General features: G+C 41.4%; 1 protein-coding gene across 12 annotated transcripts in view; it reads left to right on the top strand.

Annotated features, from left to right (window-relative positions):
* The window catches only part of LOC309620510 (NACHT, LRR and PYD domains-containing protein 12-like), a 46,028-nt gene extending 33,588 nt beyond the window's left edge, over positions 1-12,440 (top strand). For 11 of the 12 annotated variants that reach the window (XM_082377072.1, XM_082377067.1, XM_082377075.1 and 8 more), the window contains 8 exons: positions 1,676-1,846; positions 1,962-2,132; positions 3,740-3,919; positions 4,617-4,787; positions 4,896-5,066; positions 5,751-5,921; positions 6,040-6,210; positions 10,355-12,440. In XM_082377072.1, the coding sequence (XP_082233198.1) occupies positions 1,676-1,846; positions 1,962-2,132; positions 3,740-3,919; positions 4,617-4,787; positions 4,896-5,066; positions 5,751-5,921; positions 6,040-6,210; positions 10,355-10,436 (1,288 nt within the window). In that variant the 3' untranslated portion in view covers positions 10,437-12,440. The remainder of the gene's footprint in view (positions 1-1,675; positions 1,847-1,961; positions 2,133-3,739; positions 3,920-4,616; positions 4,788-4,895; positions 5,067-5,750; positions 5,922-6,039; positions 6,211-10,354) is intronic. The other variant, XM_082377070.1, reaches the window with a different exon arrangement.
* The last annotated feature ends 8,808 nt before the right edge of the window (positions 12,441-21,248 follow it).

Consider the following 21,248-nt stretch of genomic DNA (forward strand, 5'->3'; position numbering starts at 1 on the left):
CTATGCTGTTGAAAGTCTTTGCAGGCGGGAAGAAACAGGAGTGGTCAGAAAAGATTCAGAACCAAGAACGTGAAGCGCTTGTAATCAAGTACAAAAAGTCTCAAACACCCCCCCCACCACCATAATGGTTTGTCCCACTCGGTGGGCCCGCCCTTCCTAGAGGTGGAATATTCTAGAACAGGAAACAGCCCCCGTCCCTCAGTGGCCTCCGCTACCTTGTGGAGGAAGAAGGTGGAGCCAGAGTACAGCCTCATCCCCATCACCCTAAGTGGTAATAAATCCTGGCCATATCCCCCCCCAAAACGTGTCTTGAATTTCTCTACCTCCAGCCCTTCCCCCCTCCCCCTGGGCAATTTATTCCCTGGACCACTGCAGCCCTCTGACCCCAGGTTTGTTTCCTGCCTTACCCTGGCATCAGAGGGATCTGACCATGTCTCTTTAAACTTCTAATGGTTTTTCCAGGCGTAGAGGATAAACCAGACAGCCCTCAGGTTGAGTACTACTTTGCCACTTACTGCATGACCTTGTGCTATAATTAAATTTCAGTTTTTACCTATGGGCCTAAGATGAGGACTGAATGACAAAGAGCATGTAAAGTAGTAATGTTTTCTATGGTCCCATTTTTGTAAAATGTACAAATCCTGTGTGTGTGTTTGCATATGTTTCTATGATCTTGGAGAAAGGAGTGGGAGCATACACATCAGACTCTCAACGCTGGGGACCTCTGGGAGGTGGAGTTGGAGGGGAAGTTGGGAAAAGGTTTTCGTCTTTTAAAATAAATCTTTCTGTGATTTCATTTGTTACAGAGAACATATAATGCTATATGTATGCATGCATTAAAAATCTGGAAAATTATATACCAAAATTTTAACAGTGGTTATCTTTGGGTGGTAGGAATACAGAACTTTCTCAAAAAAACTTTATTCTTTATATTTTTCTCTACTGTAAAAATTATTTATAATAAACATGTATTATGTTTTTCAGATTTTTAAGATATTTTTTTTCCTGATAACTTCTGATCACTGTAAACAATTTCTAAATATCTAGAAAGTAAATGTCTCCCTGTAATCCAACCCTTCCCTTCAACCTGGAAGATAACCATTGTTAGCAGTTTGATATATATCTTCCAGTGTTTTAAAGTAGGCCATAGCAAATAATTGGCAGTTTCTCAAATGAAGCATGCCATCTCTTGCCTCCTGGCTTTCACTCAGGCTGCTCCACAAGTGGATTGTCCCTCAGCGCCTCCTGCTCTCCCCGCTCCCATTCTCCTCATCCATCTAAGTCCGGTTCAATTTTTATTACCCTTTCAGAACAACACTCAAGTAGTGGTTCTTCTTCCAAATATTTCTTGCTCCTCCAAACCCCACCTCAAGCTAGGCTGAATTGTGCCACCTTTCTGTGTCCCCATGATACCTTGTGCATACCACTTGCACTACTTTTCACACTGTATTATAATCCATGATTTTCTAATTTTTTCCCCATTAACTGGGCATTCCTTGAGGGCAGGGTCTGGATCTTAATTATTTCTGTGTTTTCAGCATCTAGCACAGTGGTAAGCATCTGATAGATTAATTATTGAATGAATTTAAATAATTCATTACATCGGTAAGGGACAAACAGGTACCTTTAAAGAGAGTTCTATTTTCTTCTCTGAAATGCCTTCTTCTCCACACAGACTGATTTTCTGCCACCTCACAGCTTCTTATGGCAGAGACCTCGCCTTAGTATTTGAAACCAACCAATATCTGACAGATTTGGAATTTGTGAAAAATACCCTGGAAGATTCCGGAATGAAGCTTCTGTGTGAAGGATTAAAACAGCCAAACTGTATCTTACAGACGTTGAGGTAACTGAGAGCAGGAGAATTTGTTGTCTGTGTTCATGTAGTTTTTTTGTCAATTTCTTTTGTTTTGGGGGAGAGCATGAATAAGGTAATGAGGTCATTCTTCTGTTCTCTGAAGGTTGTACCGATGCCTTATCTCTCCTGCTTCTTGTGGTGCGCTAGCAGCTGTTCTCAGCACCAATCAGTGGCTCACTGAGCTGGAATTTAGTGAAACAAAACTGGAAGCTTCAGCTTTGAAATTGCTCTGTGAAGGCTTAAAAGATCCAAATTGCAAAGTACAGAAGCTCAAGTAAGTTGTCACTATTAGTTTCCATACTGCAAGAAAAAATTTAAAAATATGCAGCTCAAGATGGATGTTCTAAGATCAAAACACATTTCAAGGAGTCATGGAGAGGAAGAATAAAAGTGGCAATAACGAAAACCCACACTTACTGAGCAATTACTTTGTGCTAAGCATTCTGCTGAGTGCTTTGTATACATGATTTCCTTTAATGCGCACAACAGCTCTGAGAGATTCAGATTACTATCCCCATTTTAGCAGATGAGGAAACAGAAACCCAAGTTCAGAAGGCTAAATAACATGGCAAAGGCACAAGTAGAAACCCAGATGTGTCTGACTTCAAAGTCCATGTAGTGACCATAATAAAAAATTTACCATATATGTATTAGTCAGGTTTCTCCAGGGAAGCAGAACCAAAAGGATGTGTATAAATATATAGAGAGATTTATTTTAAGGAATTGGCTCACGCGGATTATGGCAGCTGTCAAGTTCAGTATCTGCAGGGTAGGCCAGCAGACTGGAGACACAAGGAAGAGCCAGTGTTGCAGTTCAAGTCAAAAGGTAGTCCGCTGGCAGAGTTCCATCTTCTTCCTGGGAGGTCGGTCTTTCTCTGTTAAACTTTCAACTGATTGGATGAGGCTCACCCACATTATGGAGGGTAGTTTACTTTACTCAAAGTGTACTGATTTAAATGTTAATTTCATCTAAAAAGTACCTTCACAGAAACATCTAGAATAATGTTTGACCAAATATCTTGGTACCATGACCTAGCCAACTACTTGACACATAAAATTAACCATCACAATATATATGTGGGGTTTTCTAAAGTAAAAGCTCTTTAGCATTAAAGCTTTCTAAATCCACTTTGAAACTCATTTTTTTGGCAAAATACCTCTATTTAAAATTTCCAAGTTGGGGAAATATAGATACGTGGTGTCCTTATGAGCCCTCTTCAAGACTGAGTTTGGAGCCTGGTAACTCAAGAGAAAATTGAAGACTCAGAGGTTGTAATGTATATCATAGAAATTCTTGAAAGTGATGGAAGAGAAAGTTGATGGGAAATAGTTCAAGGAATTGGACTACCTAATATGGAGAAACAAAGATTGAGAAGACGGGAAGGTCAGTAAAAAAACCACTCTTTGTGCCAGAGAAGAAATGTTATATGGATGATGGTGATGAGCTGGGTCTCTCTAAGGACGGCAAATTAATTAGTAATGAACTTACAGATAAAAGAAAAGGAAAGGAAAGATCTTTTGACTGTAAACTTTATTAAGGATGATTATAGCATTTTCCCCTGTGATTCGAAAGAAGATATGAGATAGAGTGCTAAAATCCATGCAGGGAATTAAAATGAGATTAGGTTGTGTTGATATTTTCTCCCAATTCTTTTCTTTTTGGGGGCAGTCAACATGTTTTGAGTTCTCATTGGGGGACACAGTGTTGTGGGAGTAACGTACAAGTCCCTCTTCATGGGTAAAAGGGGGTTGTGACATATTCAGGGTTGGGGGGTCTCGTATGGGTGAGCCTGTATTTTCTTTGCTCATGATGTTTTGCGGGTAGGGAGTAGGATGATAAAGTGGCCAATTCTGTGTCTGTTCATCTTTCTTTCTCTCCAGGTTGTGTGCTAGCTTTCTCCCTGGAAGCTCAGAGACTATTTGCAGATACCTTGCCTCTGTTCTCATTTGCAATCCAAACCTCACTGAGCTGGACCTGAGTGAAAATCCCCTGGGGGACACAGGGGTGAAGTATCTTTGTGAGGGTCTCAGACATTCCAACTGTAAAGTAGAGAAACTAGAGTAAGTTTTTTAGAACTATCATCTGGCATCATCTTATAACCATTGAACTTGTTAAATGCCTGCTGTGTGCCAGGATCTATGCTTGGTGCTTGCCAGAAGTTATTTCACGTAATTCACTCCTTGAAATAACTATATAGGGTGGGTTTTCTTACCCCATTGTACAGATGAGGAAACTTTGAGGACTGGGGGGGAAAGTGACTTGTCCAAGGTCACACCATTAAAAAGTGGTATAGTCAGGATGTGACTCCAAAATCTATCTCCATACCCCATGCTCTTTCCAGTATACTGCCATCCTGTGTGTTTACAGGAGTGATGCTAATTAAATGTTAACTCTGTAAAGAATACTACTATGATGTACCCAACACTGGGCTAGACGTGAATGGAGTTATCAGAAGGACTACAAGTGACAGGGCTGCCCTTAAGGACACACAGATATGAAACAGTTAGAGAGCAACACAGTTCAACGTGTAATCAAGTGCCGAACACTGTAGAATCATTTAGAAATGCCAGATGAGCCCAGGGAAAGGGAGGAGGTCACTGTGGGTGGAGACCTCAGGAGGAGGCTCTGTGTAAGTGGTGGGCCAGGAGCTGGAACTTGAAGGACGGCTAGGACTTAGCTAAATGGGGAGGCTGGGAGAACATTCCCAGGAAGCTAAAGGACAGCAGTGGCTGATTTTTCTTCTTTGTCTCTGGGCAGCTTGAGCACATGTTACCTAACAGATGCTAGCTGTGTGGAGCTCTCTTCTTTCTTGCAAGTGAGTCAGACTTTAAAAGAGCTGTTTGTGTTTGCCAATGCCCTGGGGGACACAGGAGTACAGCGTCTCTGTGAAGGTCTGCGGCATGCGGATGGTATAATCGAGAATCTTGTGTAAGTGTCTGCTTGTCCTCGTCCTGCTCGTGGGCACTGGCATTTGAGGTTCAGTGGGACTCCCTGCTGCCATGGTTAACAGCCACCTTGGTGTCCCCATCCCTCCAGGCTTTCCGAATGTTCCCTCTCTGCAGCTTGTTGTGAGTCCCTCGCCCAAGTCCTGAGCTCTACCCGGAGCCTGACAAGGCTGCTTCTAATTAATAACAAAATTGAAGATTTGGGACTGAAATTGCTGTGTGAAGGATTAAAACAGCCTGACTGTCAGTTAAAGGATCTGGCGTAAGTATCGTGGACAAAAGCCGCAGGCAGAGTTCCTTGATGTTTCAGCAACTCCCAAAATTAAATGATTTTTTTCTGGCCTGGTGATATCATCTCTGAGGAAACAATAAATGAAGACCCAGATAATTTAGGGGGAATAAATCTTCCCCTCTCCATAATCTCTGTTTGGCCCTGGCCCAAGGGATTTTTTTTTACACGACACTCTGATTTTCTTTTCTTTTTAAAATAAATTTATTTACTTATTTATTTATTTATTTTTGGCTGCTTTGTGACTTCGTTGCTGCGCGGGCTTTCTCCAGTTGTGGCGAGCGGGGGCTGCTCTCTGATGTGGTGCACGGGCTTCTCATTGCGGTGGCTTCTCTTGTTGCGGAGCACGGGCTCTAGGCGTGCGGGCTTCAGCAGTTGTGGCACGTGGGCTCAGTGGTAGTGGCACGCGGGCTCTAGAGCGCAGGCTCAGTAGTTGCGGCGCACGGGCCTAGTTGCTCCGCGGCATGTGGGATCCTCCTGGACCAGGGCTCGAACCCGTGTCCCCTGCATTGGCTGGCGGATTCTTAACCACTGCACCACCAGGGAAGCCCGACACTCTGATTTTCTAATGTGTTTTTCTAATGGGTAATCCCAATACCTAAAGTGACCCAATGCAGATGAAATGATGCCAACCTTATCTACCTTACTTCCTGGCAGACTGTGGACGTGTCACCTGACTGGAGAGTGTTGTCAGGATTTGTGCAATGCACTGTACACCAATGAACACCTACGAGTTCTTGACCTCAGTGACAATGCCTTAGGGGACGAGGGCATGCAGGTGCTGTGTGAAGGGCTGAAACACCCCTCCTGCAAGCTACAGACCTTGTGGTAAGTGCACAGAGACTCTTTGTACCCTGGGCTCTTGTTCCAGGCTGTATATGAAATGCAGGGTCACTGTGGAACTTGGTAAAACGGATTTCTTTCTTGAATCGCCAATCCCCCATAGGCTAGCAGAGTGTCACCTCACAGATGCGTGCTGTGGAGCCCTCGCCTCTGTCCTCAGCAGAAATGAGGACCTAACGTTGCTAGACTTGAGTGGAAATGACCTTAAGGATTTCGGAGTTCAAATGCTGTGTGATGCGCTGATTCATCCAATATGTAAACTACAAACGTTCTAGTAAGTTACTGTGGTGGGGGAAGTGGGAGAGAGGGGGTCAGGACAGGCACGTTGGGTTTGATCATAGTCACTGCAGTGAGAAAAGAGAAGAAAAACTGAGGGCCGGCCACGCCTAGGCAAAATATCAAAGTAAGTGAAATTACCAATAGGCCTCTTCCTTGGACACAGGGACAAGGAGAGAGGTAGAGAACAGGTAGTGCTGGATCCCATTGCTAAGAAAAGCAACAGGGTGTAGGAAAAAGAGCATCAGATCCACATTCTGCTAGGTCTGGCTTAAATACTAGGTCTAGCATCTACTAGCTATATGACCATGCTTACTTAACCTCCCTGAACTTGAGTATCCTTGTCTATAAAATGGGGCTAACGTGAGTAGTACCTGACTACCTGGTGTTAGCATGGGGATTGCATGAAGTGAGACGTTAATTATGAATGTGCAGCCCCTGGCACACAGGAGGTACTCCATAAATGTTAGACCCTTTCCCTTTCTTCTTCTAATACCTGCCAGAGGGCTTGATGTGTACATTTTGAGAGTCTTCAAGACTCAGGGGGATGAAGCTGTTACAGAATTACAGTTACAGAAAGTGGAGGTCTTCACCCTTTCGGGTCAATGTCCATCTGCCAGCTCAGCAGGCTGGCATAACACACAAAGTAATTCTTAATTAGGATATAGCTATGCTCTGTTGGCAGCTAACCAGTGGCCAAATGGCCATTTATTTCTGGCATTCAGAACTGGAACACATAATGGAAAATAAAGGCTGAGTGCAAAAATTCCACATTCCAAAGCCAATTTGATGGATTGAAGCGTAAATGAAAACAGCATAAAGGCCTGATTACAAGTCTGGCTGAAACAGAAGCTGGTTCTCTACTAGCAAAGTGAAGTCTGTTAGACTCGAGACTGTGGTGATTACTGCCCAGGAAGAGGGAATTATTCACAACATAATAAGCCTCAGGGGTTTAGGGACCTCCCTGGTGTCTTTCTCAGAAAAGGGTGACTGGAGTCTGCATTTTCAGTAGGTTGAAATAAACTCAACAATCAATCGTAATGTTTCTTTAAATATAGAGTAATTTAATGTGGTAGCACCCTATGGTGTGTAAGCTTCAGCAAAGGTCCTAAACGACATCACAGAGAAATTATTTTGTGATGCCATTATTTATTTTTTATTGTAAATTGTTGCACCGTTTCCTGTTTCTCTCCCCCTTTGTCTTTTAACCAATGTGCTTCCATTGTGTTTTCAGGCCAGCCTTCAAACCCTTGTAATTTGTCAATCTACAAGTTGATAGCAGTGTGCAATAGTAGCTCAAAATACAAAATAAAGGACACACACACACGCACACACAGAGTAGACACCATTCACTGACCTCAAATAAATTTTGAACATCAGAGTGTATATAAGACAGCTAACACTGAAATCAATAGAAATATATACTTGCCCAAGTAAAGTGAGAGGAAACTGTTGATCGTTTAATGTGGTGGTGGGCAAGAGAGGGGATAAATCCAGGAGAGCCTCCTAAAAGGGGAGTCTTGTCTGAAAATTGGAAAGGCTGAAGGAACAAGGTTGTTTTCTAAGAGCTGCTTCAGTGTGAGGTCTGAATCTTATTCCTCATTGTATTTTCCCCATAAACTTTCTAGTTCAGTGCTTTGCGTTTAGTAAATGCATATAGGAAATCAGTTACTAATTTAGAGCATCCGGGGGCAAGGCAAGGAGACAGTTGATGATATGTTCAGTAAAGACTAGGTATCTAGACCTTCAGAAGATTGAGGGAAAAAAAGAGGTTGTGGCCTCAGAGGGACAGTGCTCACCTTCACTCGTTTTACAAGCACTTGCTGAATATCTGCTATGTGCTAGGCAAATGTGCCAGGTGCTGGGAGACAAGAATGAGTAAGATGAGAGACATGATTTGTACTCTTTAGGGACCAGTGGACCTAGTGGTAGAGACAGGCACATAAACTGATGAATGCAGTAGGGTAATCATGAAATCTTAAGGGAACCATGGCAGGAGACAACTCACCCCGCCCAGGAGGCTCAGGGAAAGATTTCCTGGAGGAAGGGCCACCTGAGTTGAGTCTCGGGACTATAGCCAGGGACATATAGGGGTAAGGATGGAGAAGGGTAGTCCATGCTCAGGAGATAGCATGAGCAAAGGTAGACAGACAATAAGCAGCATGTTTTGTGGTACTTGAGGGGGATAGAGGTGGGAAACCTCTAGGAAGTTCGCTATTGTTAGAGCATAAAGTGCAAAGCAGAATGTGTCAAGGAATGAGACTGAGGGGGTAGGCAAGGCCTTGTATGCCATGTGTGATTAGTAAGATCTGTTTGCAGAATTCCGGGTTCGAATTCAGTTGTCACTCTTTTCTTTCACATATCTGAGCAGTAGTACATTTGGGGGCCTTTCCTCACCTTCCCAAAACTGGTTCCAAGGATGGAGCCAGTTTTGCTTCCAAAGCTGGTTGGAGAATCAGTCCACTGCTACTGCTGTTTCTTACTGCCACATGGGGCTCATCTTGAGAACTGGTGATCCTACCCAGTCCCACAGAAGCTTGGTGACTGGATGGTGATGCCCTGGCTGGTGTGGATCCCTCCCAGCCCTGCAGTGCCGTTACACTGGGACTCCGAGGTTGCATATATTTTAGTCCACACCCAAATGTGCAGTCATTGTTCTCTAAAGTACCATATGTGTCAGAGTGTCTGGGTCTAGAAGAGCTCTTTGAATCAGCCACAGGTATGTATGTGTGAAGCCAGTCCTTGCCCACAAAGATGTAGGCCCCTGAGTTGAGTCAGGAGCCCCACTTAAGCCTTCTTCTTTCTTCAAGATATTTTATTTTTGGTGCCTTGGTGCCTTTCCCAGGCACTGGGCCTTGGATAAAGCCCCCTAGATCACCCTGACACATGTTCCTAATTCTAAATTTGGAAAGAAGGGGTTGAGAGTAGGTGGTCTCTTAACTCCCGGAAGACCTCCAGGCTTCCTAAGCATATTGGCCTGCCTCTTCTCCAGCAGTGAGTTATACATGTCAGGAGGTAAGACAGCTTTTGCTAAGTCATTCAAAAAATTCTAAAGTTCTTTTTACACTTCCATGGCATTAAATGTCTACTTACCCTACAATTGCATAACTAGCAGGGCTACTCATTTCACTTTGCTAGATAAAGATTAGCTTCTATCTATTAAAAACTAAAAACTGTACCTCACTACACACTTGAAAGAGTTTATACCTAATTTTGTAGTCAATAGGTTTTAATCAGGGATACACATGTGGAGTTTGAAGTGCCTGCAGGACATTGTGGGAAGTTTTCTAGTAGGTAACAGTTGGATATAGGAGTGTTCCCTGGAGGTGATAGCTGAAGCCATGGCAATGGATGAGATCCTCTAGGGAGAATGAGAAGAGAAGAACCTCTGAGGAACATCTCTTGGGAATTAGCCCTGGGCAGTACCAACTTTTAAGAGGTGGGTATGGAAAGGAAAACCCATGGAGAAAACCAAGAGAGAAAGGTGTCCTGGAAGCTATGGAAAAAGTGAGTTTCAAGGAGGAATTGCTCAACAGTGTCAAATGCAGCAGAGATTTCCAAAATGATGAATACTGAAAAGTGTCCTTTGGATTTACCAATTAGGAGGCCATAGGTGACCTTGTCAGGGGCTGTTTAGTGATGCGATGGGGCTGGAAACCAGATTGCAGTGACTTGAGAAGATGGAAGATAAGGAAGTGGAGAAGGAGTGGAGACTACTTTTTCAAGACTTTTGTGAGAAGGAGAAGAAATGTGGGGTTGTAGTCTGGGGAGGGATTCTTCGTTTTCTTTTTTGTCTTGTTTTTTAGGATAGGCAGATTTGTAAGCTGAGGGAAAGGAGCCCATAGAGAGGGAGAGGTTATAGATACAGGATCGGGAACTGATGGACTCATGGAGCAGGGCCTTGGACAAATGCAGGGAGGGATAGGAGTGAGAGTTCAAGAGGAAGTTAAGCATTTTCTCTTTTGGGATCCGAGGAAGGGAGTTAAGGCTGAGGGAGAAGGTAGATACTGGAGTGGATGAAGTAACTGAGTGGTGTTGTGGTGCAAGTGTGAATAGGAATCTTATCCTTAAGAACAGGAAAGAAAGGTACTGAAGGCGTCTGTTGGCTTGACTTGACACAAGATTCTTTTCATTTTTCATAGCATTGACACGGATCATTTACATGAAGAAACATTCAGAAAAATAGAAGCTTTAAAAATGAGCAAGCCTGGAATCACCTGGTAGTTTCCAAGGAGAGCCCCTGAATCAGCTGCATATAGACCTCCTCTGTCTGGCACCATCTCTAACAGTTGTGCAGTATTCTTGTTCTAAACCTGTTAACCTTTGCTGAGGACGCTAGTGTGAAACAAGCAGCAGTGATTGCTATTTCTTACATAGAACCATCCACTAAATAGGATGTAAAAGGTGGAAGCACCTTAGTTGAAATGTCTTCAGCAATAATACCTTACATTCTTATATTGTGTTACAATGTTTACTGTGTTTTTACAAAAACCTTCCAAGGTCGGAAGATGAGGCTCAGAGAGGTTGTGACGAGCTCCAAGTCACACAGCTCAGTGGGAGAGTTGGGACTAGCATCCAGCCAGGTTTCCCAATACTCAGACAGGGCAGGGAAACAATAGAAAAAAAGACATGTGACGGAGTCCACTTAAAGAGACAAGATACCTGAAATGATCAAAGAACAAGAGGGTGGACAAACACATGTTATATATTATGGTGCTGATTTTAAGTAAAACTGTAATTCACAAAAGAAAGTGAGAGGAATGAGTTGGGTTAATAGATAAAGGCTTCATTGAGGTGAGACTTAATGTGGGCCTTGAGAATGAATAGGATTAAGATGCGGGGAGATAAACTGGCCAGTGGCTATAAGACTGCAGGCAAAAGGGCTATGTTTGTGAGCAGCTCACCAGAAGCACCTAGGGAGAGAGAAATATTTGCATTAGAGTTTCTTGAGCTGCCACAATATTCATATCCTAGGCTCCTGAGGGTGCTCTCCAGTTCCCAGGCTCCACTCCCTTTCTGAACTTTTAATACCTCCCCCATGTGTTTGTTCTTGTTCATGGACTCTTATGACTGACTCACTACTCATCCCTCACAGCGTATTCCATAGCCTAGCATGGATCCTGCACAACCCCATGTTTCTATCTCTGCCTGGCTTCCACAAAACACTAGATGAGACAAGTGGAGAAAGGGAGCGCCAGGCAAGGAAAATAGCACAGAGCCTGTGGGACCGACAGAAAAGTAGGCTGACCTGATTAAGGTGTAGAGCTGTCTCTGGAAGCTACTTACTAGCTGTGTGACCCTGAATAAGTCACTTGGATTCTTGGAGCCTCAGTTTTCTAATCTATAAAATGGGGGTAAATTGACATTAACCTTGCAGGGCTGCTGTTCCCAGCATGGTGCCTATCCCACAGTAGGTACTGATTAATGGTAGCTGTATGTATGAGTGTGTACCTATAATATAGTTGAGCTGTGTAGTCTTTGAGCCCCCAGACTGTGTAGTCAGTGTGAACTGTGCATTTGAACTAAATGTGTGTGCTGGAGGTGGCGAATCTAGTGGGGGAAGAGACACACAGTGGAAAGTTATTGCAAGCGAGAGGTCCAGCTCTCCATGTCCTCATCTATCATCAGGTATTGTTCCCTGCTGCCCTAGGAGGTGGTAACTCTCAGTTAGAGACCCGGTCTGGCCTGAGAAGAATGGTCAAGGTAGCAATTTGTTTCCAGTTTTCTCAAGTTCTTCTTTCCCTTTAGTTATTTAACACTTATTTATTGAGGATTTATTATGTGCCAGGTTTTGTGCTAAGTGTTGGCTTTACAGAGGTGAATATGCCTTTTTCTGTGCACTTTCCTTACTATGTTCTCTGACTGCCCTGGTCCCTCTGTCAGTCTGGTGAACATCTGATAAAATTCAGTCACGTTAAGAACTCAAAGGTATAATGTTAAATGAAAAATTGCAGAACCGTGTGTGTGTGTGTGTGTGTGTGTGTGTCCTGTTTGTGTACAAAAGGATAAATATGCATGTGTATGTATGTGTCCAGAGTATGTAAGGAAGGATGTAGACAAGAAATTGCTAACAGAAGTTACCTCTGGCAAGAGGAAGTTGGCAAGCAGGGGCATTGGGAGAACAGGAAAGGAACTTTTCATTTTCATCTATAGCCCTCTGTTTTACTTGATTTTTACCATGTGCATGTATTACTTTTATAATTAATAAACTTGATGTTAAAAATAAAACTTATTCATACTGAGGAGTTATTTTTCTTCTTTTAAAACATGACAATTTAGAAGAAAATACAGGGCAGTCATTTATAAACATGACATAAAAACCCAAAGGAAGAGAAAGATCTGACATCAAAATTAAAAATTTCTTTATGAAAAAAAATCACCATAAATAAAATCAAAAGAATATTGATAAACTGGAGGAACACATTTGTCATGTGTATAAAGACAAGACTAATGTCTGTATATATAATAACAAATGTCCAAATATAAATAACAAGTCAGTATGAAAAGCAAAACATAGAGGACTTCTACTTCCAGCAATAATGAAGTAACAGTGAGTGGATTTACCCTCTCACATGAACGACTCAAAAAAATGGGCAAAATATGGGAAACAGCAGTTTCCGGACATTGGATAACAGGCAAGGTTGGGACAAAAAATAGCAAGATGGTAGTTTTGAATAGAACTGTATCAGTAGTCATATTAAAGTCAATGGTCTCACAGCAACCCAATTAAAAGGCTGAGATTGGTAGAATGGAAAAAAATATTTTTTAAAGACTCAACCATATGCTGCTTATAGATAATCCATTTTAAATATAAAAACAAATAGGTGAAACATAAAAGATGGGGAAAGATACACTATGTTAACATTATTTTTTAAAAAGCTAGAGTGACTATATTATTATCAGAGAACGTACACTGCAAAGGAAAGAATATTAACAGAGGTAAAGCGGGCCATTTCATAATAATGTGGCTAATTCGTCATGAGGACATAACAATCCTAAAGATATGTGCATTTTAGTAACATTCAAAATACATGAAGAAAAAACTGACTTGAGAAATAGACAAATCCATAATTTTAGTCAGAGACTTCAATATCTTTCTCAATAATGGATAGACCAAAAAGACAGAAAATAGGAATATGGAAAATTTGAATAACACAAATAATATATTTGACCTAATTGACATCTATACAACACTCGACCCAACAACAACAGAAAACATTCTTTACAAGTACACATTGAATATTTACCATGATAGACCATATCTGGATCATGTAACAAGTCTCAGTATTAAGTTAAAGGATGCAAGTCATACAAAGTGTGTTCTCTGACCACAACGGAGTTAAATTAAAAATCAGTAAAAGAAAAATACATGGAAAGTCCTCCAAATGTTTGGAAAGAATTACACACTTCTAAATAATCCATGGCTCAAGAGTAAGTCTCAAGGGAAATTCGAAAGTATTTTAAACAGAATGAAAATGAAAACATGAGACATACAGATTTGCGGGATATAGCTAATGCAGTGCTTAGAAGGAAATTTATAGCACTAAACAGCTATTTCAGAAAAGAAAGGTCTTAAATCAATGACTTCAGGTTACATAATAAAAAACTAGAAAAAGGAGATCAAATTTAATCCAAAGTAAGCAGAAAAAAGGAAATAAAGATAAGAGCATAATATATATTGTATGATTCCATTTTTATAAAATTCTAGAAAATTCAAAGTATTCTTTAGTGACAGCAGATTAGTGGTTGCCTAGTGGCAGTTGAGGAAAGGAAGGGATACATTATAAAGGTGCACAAGAAAACATTTGGATGTGATGGATATGCTCATTATCTTGTTTGTGGTGATTATTTCAGTCAAAGCTCATCAAGTTGTACTCTGAAAATATATCTAGCTTTTTGTATGTGAATTGTACCTCAACAGAGCTGTAAACACATACACACACAAACACACACAAACATGTCTGAAAGAGTCATTTAAGAACACCAGTTGGCTAAGCCCCTTATTCTGCAGATAAGGAGCCTGGGATCCAAAGAGGTCAAGGTCACACAGCCAATTCATGATAAGACTGAGATTAGAACTTGTGTCCTTATTCCTGGTCTTGCTCATCTTAGTATACTAAAGGCAGAGCTCAGATCAAAGGAATAAATTGCAAATGGTTGGTCTTCAGTCTTTTGTGGCATACCAGTGGGACGGAAACATGTGCATGATGAAAAGGGGTGATTTCCCAGGGTTCTTTCAGTGATGTGCCGGAACTGGCTCATACTGACTGGTGAAAGTTGATGGTTACATTTTCAGGAATTTTGCAATCAGTTGTTAAAGCCATTATTAAAAAATCACATGATATAAACTTGTAATTACATAAATTTTATTAAAGGTAATAAATATTCTAGACTCATGACTTCCTACTTATTTTTATCACATTTTACTATCATCTGTGCTCTTGAGGTAATTCACATCTGTTGTATTTGTGTAGTGGAAATGTTAAATAATGGTGTTTTACTCTGCATCTCTTCGGTAGCTTGAAAATGGCCATAATGGGAGTGTTTACAACACAAAAATGGGCAAATGCTACAAATTAAGGATCCCCCTCCTCCTCCTCCCCAGGAGAGCTGGTTGTTAAAACTTTACCAGCACATTTTTGCCTTAGAGCATCACTTTCCCTGCCATTCATTTAAGGCTGGCCTGGAAGGCAACCCATCAGTACCTAAAGTCATGCTAGATAAACAGTGGGCAGTCAATAAATGTTTGAGGGTAACTTAACTAACCATCCCAGTTTATTCAGGACTCTTGATTCCTGAACATCCCAGGAAACCCCTCAGTCCTGGGAAAGCCAGAAGAGTTGATCACCCTAGTGTTGGTACACTTTTTTTTTAAAAAAAAAAGGAACCAGGTGGGTAAATCAATTGAAAGCTCTCTCCATTCTTGGGAAAGTAGCTTCAATATATCTCTTTCTGTGAGCTAACTAGTGGCACATTTGTGCATAAAGCTCCACACTTTACACAATCTCAGTAGTAGCCAGGAGGAAAGATAGGACCTTACATGTGATAGGTGTTCAGAGATGTCCACTGGTGGTAGATGATTGCAGAGAGGCAGGCCTGTAATGGGAATGGAGGCCCAAGGATGGTGGAAAGCTGGAGTCTGTTCTACCAGCTGGTGGCAAATGCAGGTGGCAACAGACTCTGGATCTGAGGCAAGCAGGGGTTGGGGAAGCCTCAAAAGAAAAAGGATCACAAAGGTAGTGTCAATGAGAGTGATAATGAGTGTGAATACAAAAGGAGGTGGCTGCAACTTTGAGGTGTTTATTGTGGTTGTTAGCACTTTGAGGGCATCAAAGGAGTTTATTGGGAAGCACCTGCCTATTCCACTTTGTTTTCCTTTTCTTCTGTTCAAGACTCACTCCGCCCAAGGGCTAAGTAGGCAGTTGCCTGTGCAGCATGGGAAAGTTTTCTCTGTCCAAAGACCTTCCCCCTTCTGCCCCTTCCCCACCACCCAGACCTGTAATTTTTATAAGCCAGTCTCTCTCATGAGTTAAGGTGCTCAAAAGTGCTGTGCAGGGAGGAAACAAGAAACTATTGCCAGCCTGTTAACATCTCACCTCAGGTTAGTAAGTTAGTTCCTGATTGGTTTCCAAGAGTCTAGAACATACAGAACATGTGAGCTAGGTGGTAAGAACAGGAGAGGGGAAGGTTCTAGAGCGCTGACAGACAACACGGAAGCCTGTCTGGGCATATCAGTAAAAGCCTAAATTGGAAAGAGAGGTAATGACCTTGGCGTGGAAGGGAGTCACCACAGACAAAATGTCACCCACTTCTCAGTTTTGTTTATGGTTGATTGTTTCTCTTGCTCACTTATCTCTTTCTTGCTTTTCCAATCCAGGAAATCTTCCTTGAAAAAGTTCCATTCTGGGACTTCCCTGGTGGTCCAGTGATTAGGACTCGGTGCTTTCACTGCGGTGGCCCTGGGTTCAATCCCTGGCCAGGGAAGGAACTAAGATCCCGCAAGCCACGTGGCACGGCCAAAAAAAAAAAAGTTCCATTCCCTAGTGTGAATGTATCACACACTCGTTCACCAAGCCTCTCTCTCACTTAATGCCCATCAGAACGGAGGGAGGGGGGAGGCATGCCCCCTTTTCTGAAAGAAACAGATAACAGTAGTAGTAGTAGTAGTAGGAATTACTGTTCAGGCACTCAGCTGTGACAGGCATTGTGCTTTACTATATATTCTCATTGAATTCTATGAAGTAGATATTTATTTTCTTCATGTTCTATATGAGATGCAGAGTGGTTAAGTAATTTGCCAAAGGTCACACAGGTAAGTGGCAGAGCCAAAATTCAAACCTATCTCACCCCAAAACCTGTGCACTTCATGTGGACTCTGGCTAGGGTTGGAGGAAGAAGGAGGTAGACATAAAGGGGGAATATTTTCATTCAACACATGTGTATGCACTACTTACTATGTGCTGGGTTTATGGGGTATAAAAAGATGAGTAGGCACAGTCCTTTCCCTTAACAAGATCTCAGTTGAACAGAGGGGATATGTCCACTGTTCTAATAGCTCTACTAGAAGGCAGAGTTTGATCAGGACCATAATATAATAATGATAATAGGAACCAGTTATTGAGAGCAAACCATGTGTCAGGCACTACGCTAATGTAGTCTGCATATATTTAATCCTTGTGACAACTCTGGGGCGATTACTGCATTTTACAGGTCCGGAGACAAGGCTAGTAGAGGCTTCATTAACTTCTGTGGCTCAGAATAATGTGTTACTGGGCCTTCAGAGGCAGGAGAGGACTGGGCTGAACATTCACTTATGCCTTCCTTTTGAGTGAACTAAATGTATATGCACCTACCTCAGAGCCTACAGACCAGAGCCACCAGCTGCTTCAAGATCATGCATACCTCATCCAGCACTTGGTCTGAAGTACCTTGTCACTATACTTTCGTTGCATTTGGAACCTTGAGAACAGTGAAGGCCACCAGAGTTCATCATTGGCCACCACCACAAATGCACCCCAACAGCGTTTTTTTGTTTAAAACCATTCATTCGTTACGATTGTACTTTGCTGCCACCGGTCTGTACACTTTCAAATAGATAAAATGATACATTTTATGTTATGTGTAATTTACCACAATAAAAAACATTTATTACACAAAATGTTCACTTTTATACAAAGTTTAATAGGCATTGCAGGTTTACAGAAAATCACTTTCCTGCACAAACAACTTCAAAAGCTAAATAGTATAGAGTTCATAATTAGGACAACAGAGCCTTTTCCCAGGAAAAGAACAGGAGAGGGGAAGGTTCTAGAGCACTGACAGACAACACGGAAGCCTGTCTGGGCATATCAGTGGCTCCGCCACCACCTCAGCAGTTTGAGAGAGCAGCCTTGCTGCGATCATATCTCACATTCTCATATAGTCATACCTCATTTTATTGTGCTTCTCAGATATTGTGTTTTTTACAGATTGAAACTTTGTGGAGACCCTGTGTTGAGAACAGAACTGCACCCATGTGAGACGATAGAGTTAACCAATAAACGTTGTGTGTGTTCCGACTGCTCCACGGACCAGCCGTTTCCCCATCTCTCTTCCTCTCCTTGAGCCTCCCTATTCACTGAGACACAACAATATTGAAATTAGGCCAATTAATAATGCTAAAATGTTCTCTAAGTGTTCAAGTGAAAGGAAGAGTCACATGTCTTTCGTTTTAAATCAAAAGCTAGAAACAATTAAGCTTAGTGAGGAAGGCATGTCAAAATTCCTTAAGCCAAAGTCTAATCCAGAGCAAGGTCCTAACTCTCTTCTATTCCATGAAGGCTGAGAGAGGTGAGGAAGCTACAGAAGAAAAGTCTGAAGCTAGCAGAGGTTGGTTTACGAGGCTTAAGGAAAGAAGCTATCTCCATAACATAAAAGTGCAAGGTGAAGCAGCAAGTCCTGATGTAGAAGCTGCAGCAAGTTATCCAGAGAATCTAGCTAAGACAATTAATAAAGGTGGCTACACTAAACAACAGATTTTCAATGTAGATGAAACAGCCTTCTATTGGGAGAAGATGCCATCTAGGACTTTCATAGCTAGAGAGGAGAAAATACCTGGCTTCAAAGCTTCAAAGCTTCAAAGAACAGGCTGACTCTTGTTAGGGGCTAGTGTAGCTGGTGACTTTAAGTTGAAGCCAATGCTCATTTTAGGATTTCAAAAATCCTAGAGCCCTTAACAATTATGCTAAATCTACTCTGCCTGTGCTCTAAAAATGGAACAACAAAGCCTGGATGACAGCATATCTGTTTACAACATGTTTTACTGAATAGTTTAACCTTACTGATGGGACCTACTGCTCAGAAAAAAAATATTCCGTTCAAAATATTACTGCTATTGACAATGCACTTGGTCACCCAAGAGCTCTGATGGAGATGTGCAATGAGATTAATGTTGTTTTTCTGATTGCTAACACAACATTCATTCTGTAGCCTATGGATCTAGGAGTAATTTTGACTTTCAAGTTTTATTATTTAAGAAATACATTTCATGAGGCTATAGCTGCCATGGATTGTGATTCCTCTGATGGATCTGGGCAAAGTCAATTGAAAACCTTCTGGAGAGGATTCACCATTCTAGATGTTGTTAAGAACATTTGTGATTCATGGGAAGAGGTCAAAATCAACACTAACAGGAGTTTGGAAGAAGTTGACTCCAACCCTCACGGATGACTTTGAGGGGTTCAAGACTTCAGTGGAGGAGGTCACTGCAGATGTGGTAGAAATAGCAAAAGAACTAGAATTAGGAATGGAGCCTGAAGATGTGACTGAATTGCTGCAATCTCATGATGAAACTTGAATGGATGAGGAGTTGCTTCTTATGGATGATCAAAGAAATTGATTTATTAAGATGGAATCTACACCTGGGGAAGATGCTGTAAAGATTGTTGAAATGACAACAAAGGATTTAGAATAGTATTGACGCATAAACAGCTGGTAAAGCAGTGTCAGGGTTTGAGAAGATTGACACCATTTTTCATAGAAGTTCTATTGTGGGTAAAATGCTATCAAACAGCACTGCATGCTATACAGAAATTGTTTGTGAAACGAAGAATCAATTGATGTGGCAAACTTCATTGCTGTTTTATTTTAAGACGCAGCCACCGCGACCTTTAGCAAACACCACCGTGATCAGTCAGCAGCCATCAATATCAAAGCAAGCCCCTCCACCAGCAAAAAGGTTACAATTTGTTGAAGGCTCAGATGATGGTTAGTATTTTTCAGCAATAAAATATTTTTAAATTAAGGTATGTACACTGTTTTTTTAGACATGACACTACTGCACACTCAATAGACTACAGTATAGTGTAAACATAACTTTTTTTTCAATGTGTAAGATTCCTTTATTCTGAGACATCCAAAAGATACATCAAGTAAACTCACTTTGCTAATATTTACTGAGCATATGCTGTGGGTGGCCAGGAAGTGATAGGGGAGGGGGGTGGACCAGCCTCAGACACAAAACCTCCAGGGACATGCTGTGGGGCCATGTGACAGAGAGGACATTTGGGCTTGGCTTTTTTTCTGAAACAAACAAACAAAAAAATTGTGTCACTCCATCTATTGCAGTATTCACTTTATTGCGGTGGTCTGGAACTGAGCCACAATATCTCCAAGGTACGCCTGTACTATTTTGTGCTTCTTCTCCTCAGCCCTTCTTCCCATGATTTCTTTCCCTCGCAAATATTTGTACTGTGTCCCTCAGATCCTTTGCTGCATGATAAACAAGCTCTCCTACATGCTCTTCCTAGTCACCATCACCAAATGCTACTCACTCCCCCTTGCCCTAGCTGACTCTGGCACTTTGCCAAGGACACTCATTTATAAGGACCGCAGGAGTGACTTGCAGCCTCCTGCTTTTTTGAGGCAGCTTCCGGGCCATTGTTTCTCTGCCCTGCTGGAAACACAACATTAAGTCACATGCTAGTCTAATCATCTACCACAACCTCATTTTTGTTGTCTAGACACTGTTCATGCCCTCAAAGTAAATCAGGCATTTTAGCTTTTAATACACAGCCTTCCTTGCCAATATCATGTCATTGTCCTGAGGGGCTTCACTGTTCACCTGTTTTATTCATCCAAAATTTTGGCCTAGCAGTTCTTGACTTCTTAAAACCTAATGACTTTGACCTGCCTCCATTTTATTTATTTTTTAATTTTTATTTTATATTAGAGTATAGTGGATTTACAGTGTTGTGTTAGTTTCAAGTGTATGTTGATCTCTTTTATTATGGGCTGAATGGAGTGATTTTGAGGAAGACAATTTTGTTTTTTTGTTTTTTTAATTTAATTTAATTTTATGTTGGAGTATAGTTGATTTACAATGTTGTGTTAGTTTCAGGTGTACAGCAAAGTGGTTCAGTTATACATATACATATATCCATTCTTTTTCAGATTCTTTTCCCATGTAAGTTATTACAGAGTATTGAGTAGAGTTCCCTGTGCTATACGTAGGTTCTTGTTGATTATCTATTTTATACATAGTAGTGTGTATATGTCAATCCCAAACTCCTAATTTATGCTTCTCCCCCCACCATTCCACTTTGGTAACCCTAAGTTTGTTTTCTAAATCTGTGAGTCTGTTTCTGTTTTGTAAAGAAGTTCATTTGTATCATTTTTTTAGGTTCCACATATAAGTGATATCATATGATATTTGTCTTTCTCTGTCTGACTTACTTCACTCAGTAAGATAATCTCTAGGTCCATCCACGTTGCTGCAAATGACATTATTTCATTCTTTTTTATGGCTGAGTAATATTCCATTGTATATATGTACCACATCTTCTTTATCCATTCATCTGTCGATGGACACTTAGTTTGTTTCCATGTCCTGGCTCTTGTAAATAGAGCTGCAATGAACATTGTGGTACATGACTCTTTTTGAATTATGGTTTTCTCAGGGTATATATGCCCAGTAGTGGGATGGCTGAGTCGTATGGCAGTTCTATTTTTAGTTTTTTAAGGAACCTCCATACTGTTCTCCATAGTGACCTGCCTCCA

The sequence above is a fragment of the Balaenoptera borealis genome, assembly GCF_965194805.1.
Source record: "Balaenoptera borealis genome assembly, chromosome: X".
In the NCBI taxonomy this organism is placed as follows: Eukaryota; Metazoa; Chordata; class Mammalia; order Artiodactyla; family Balaenopteridae; genus Balaenoptera; species Balaenoptera borealis.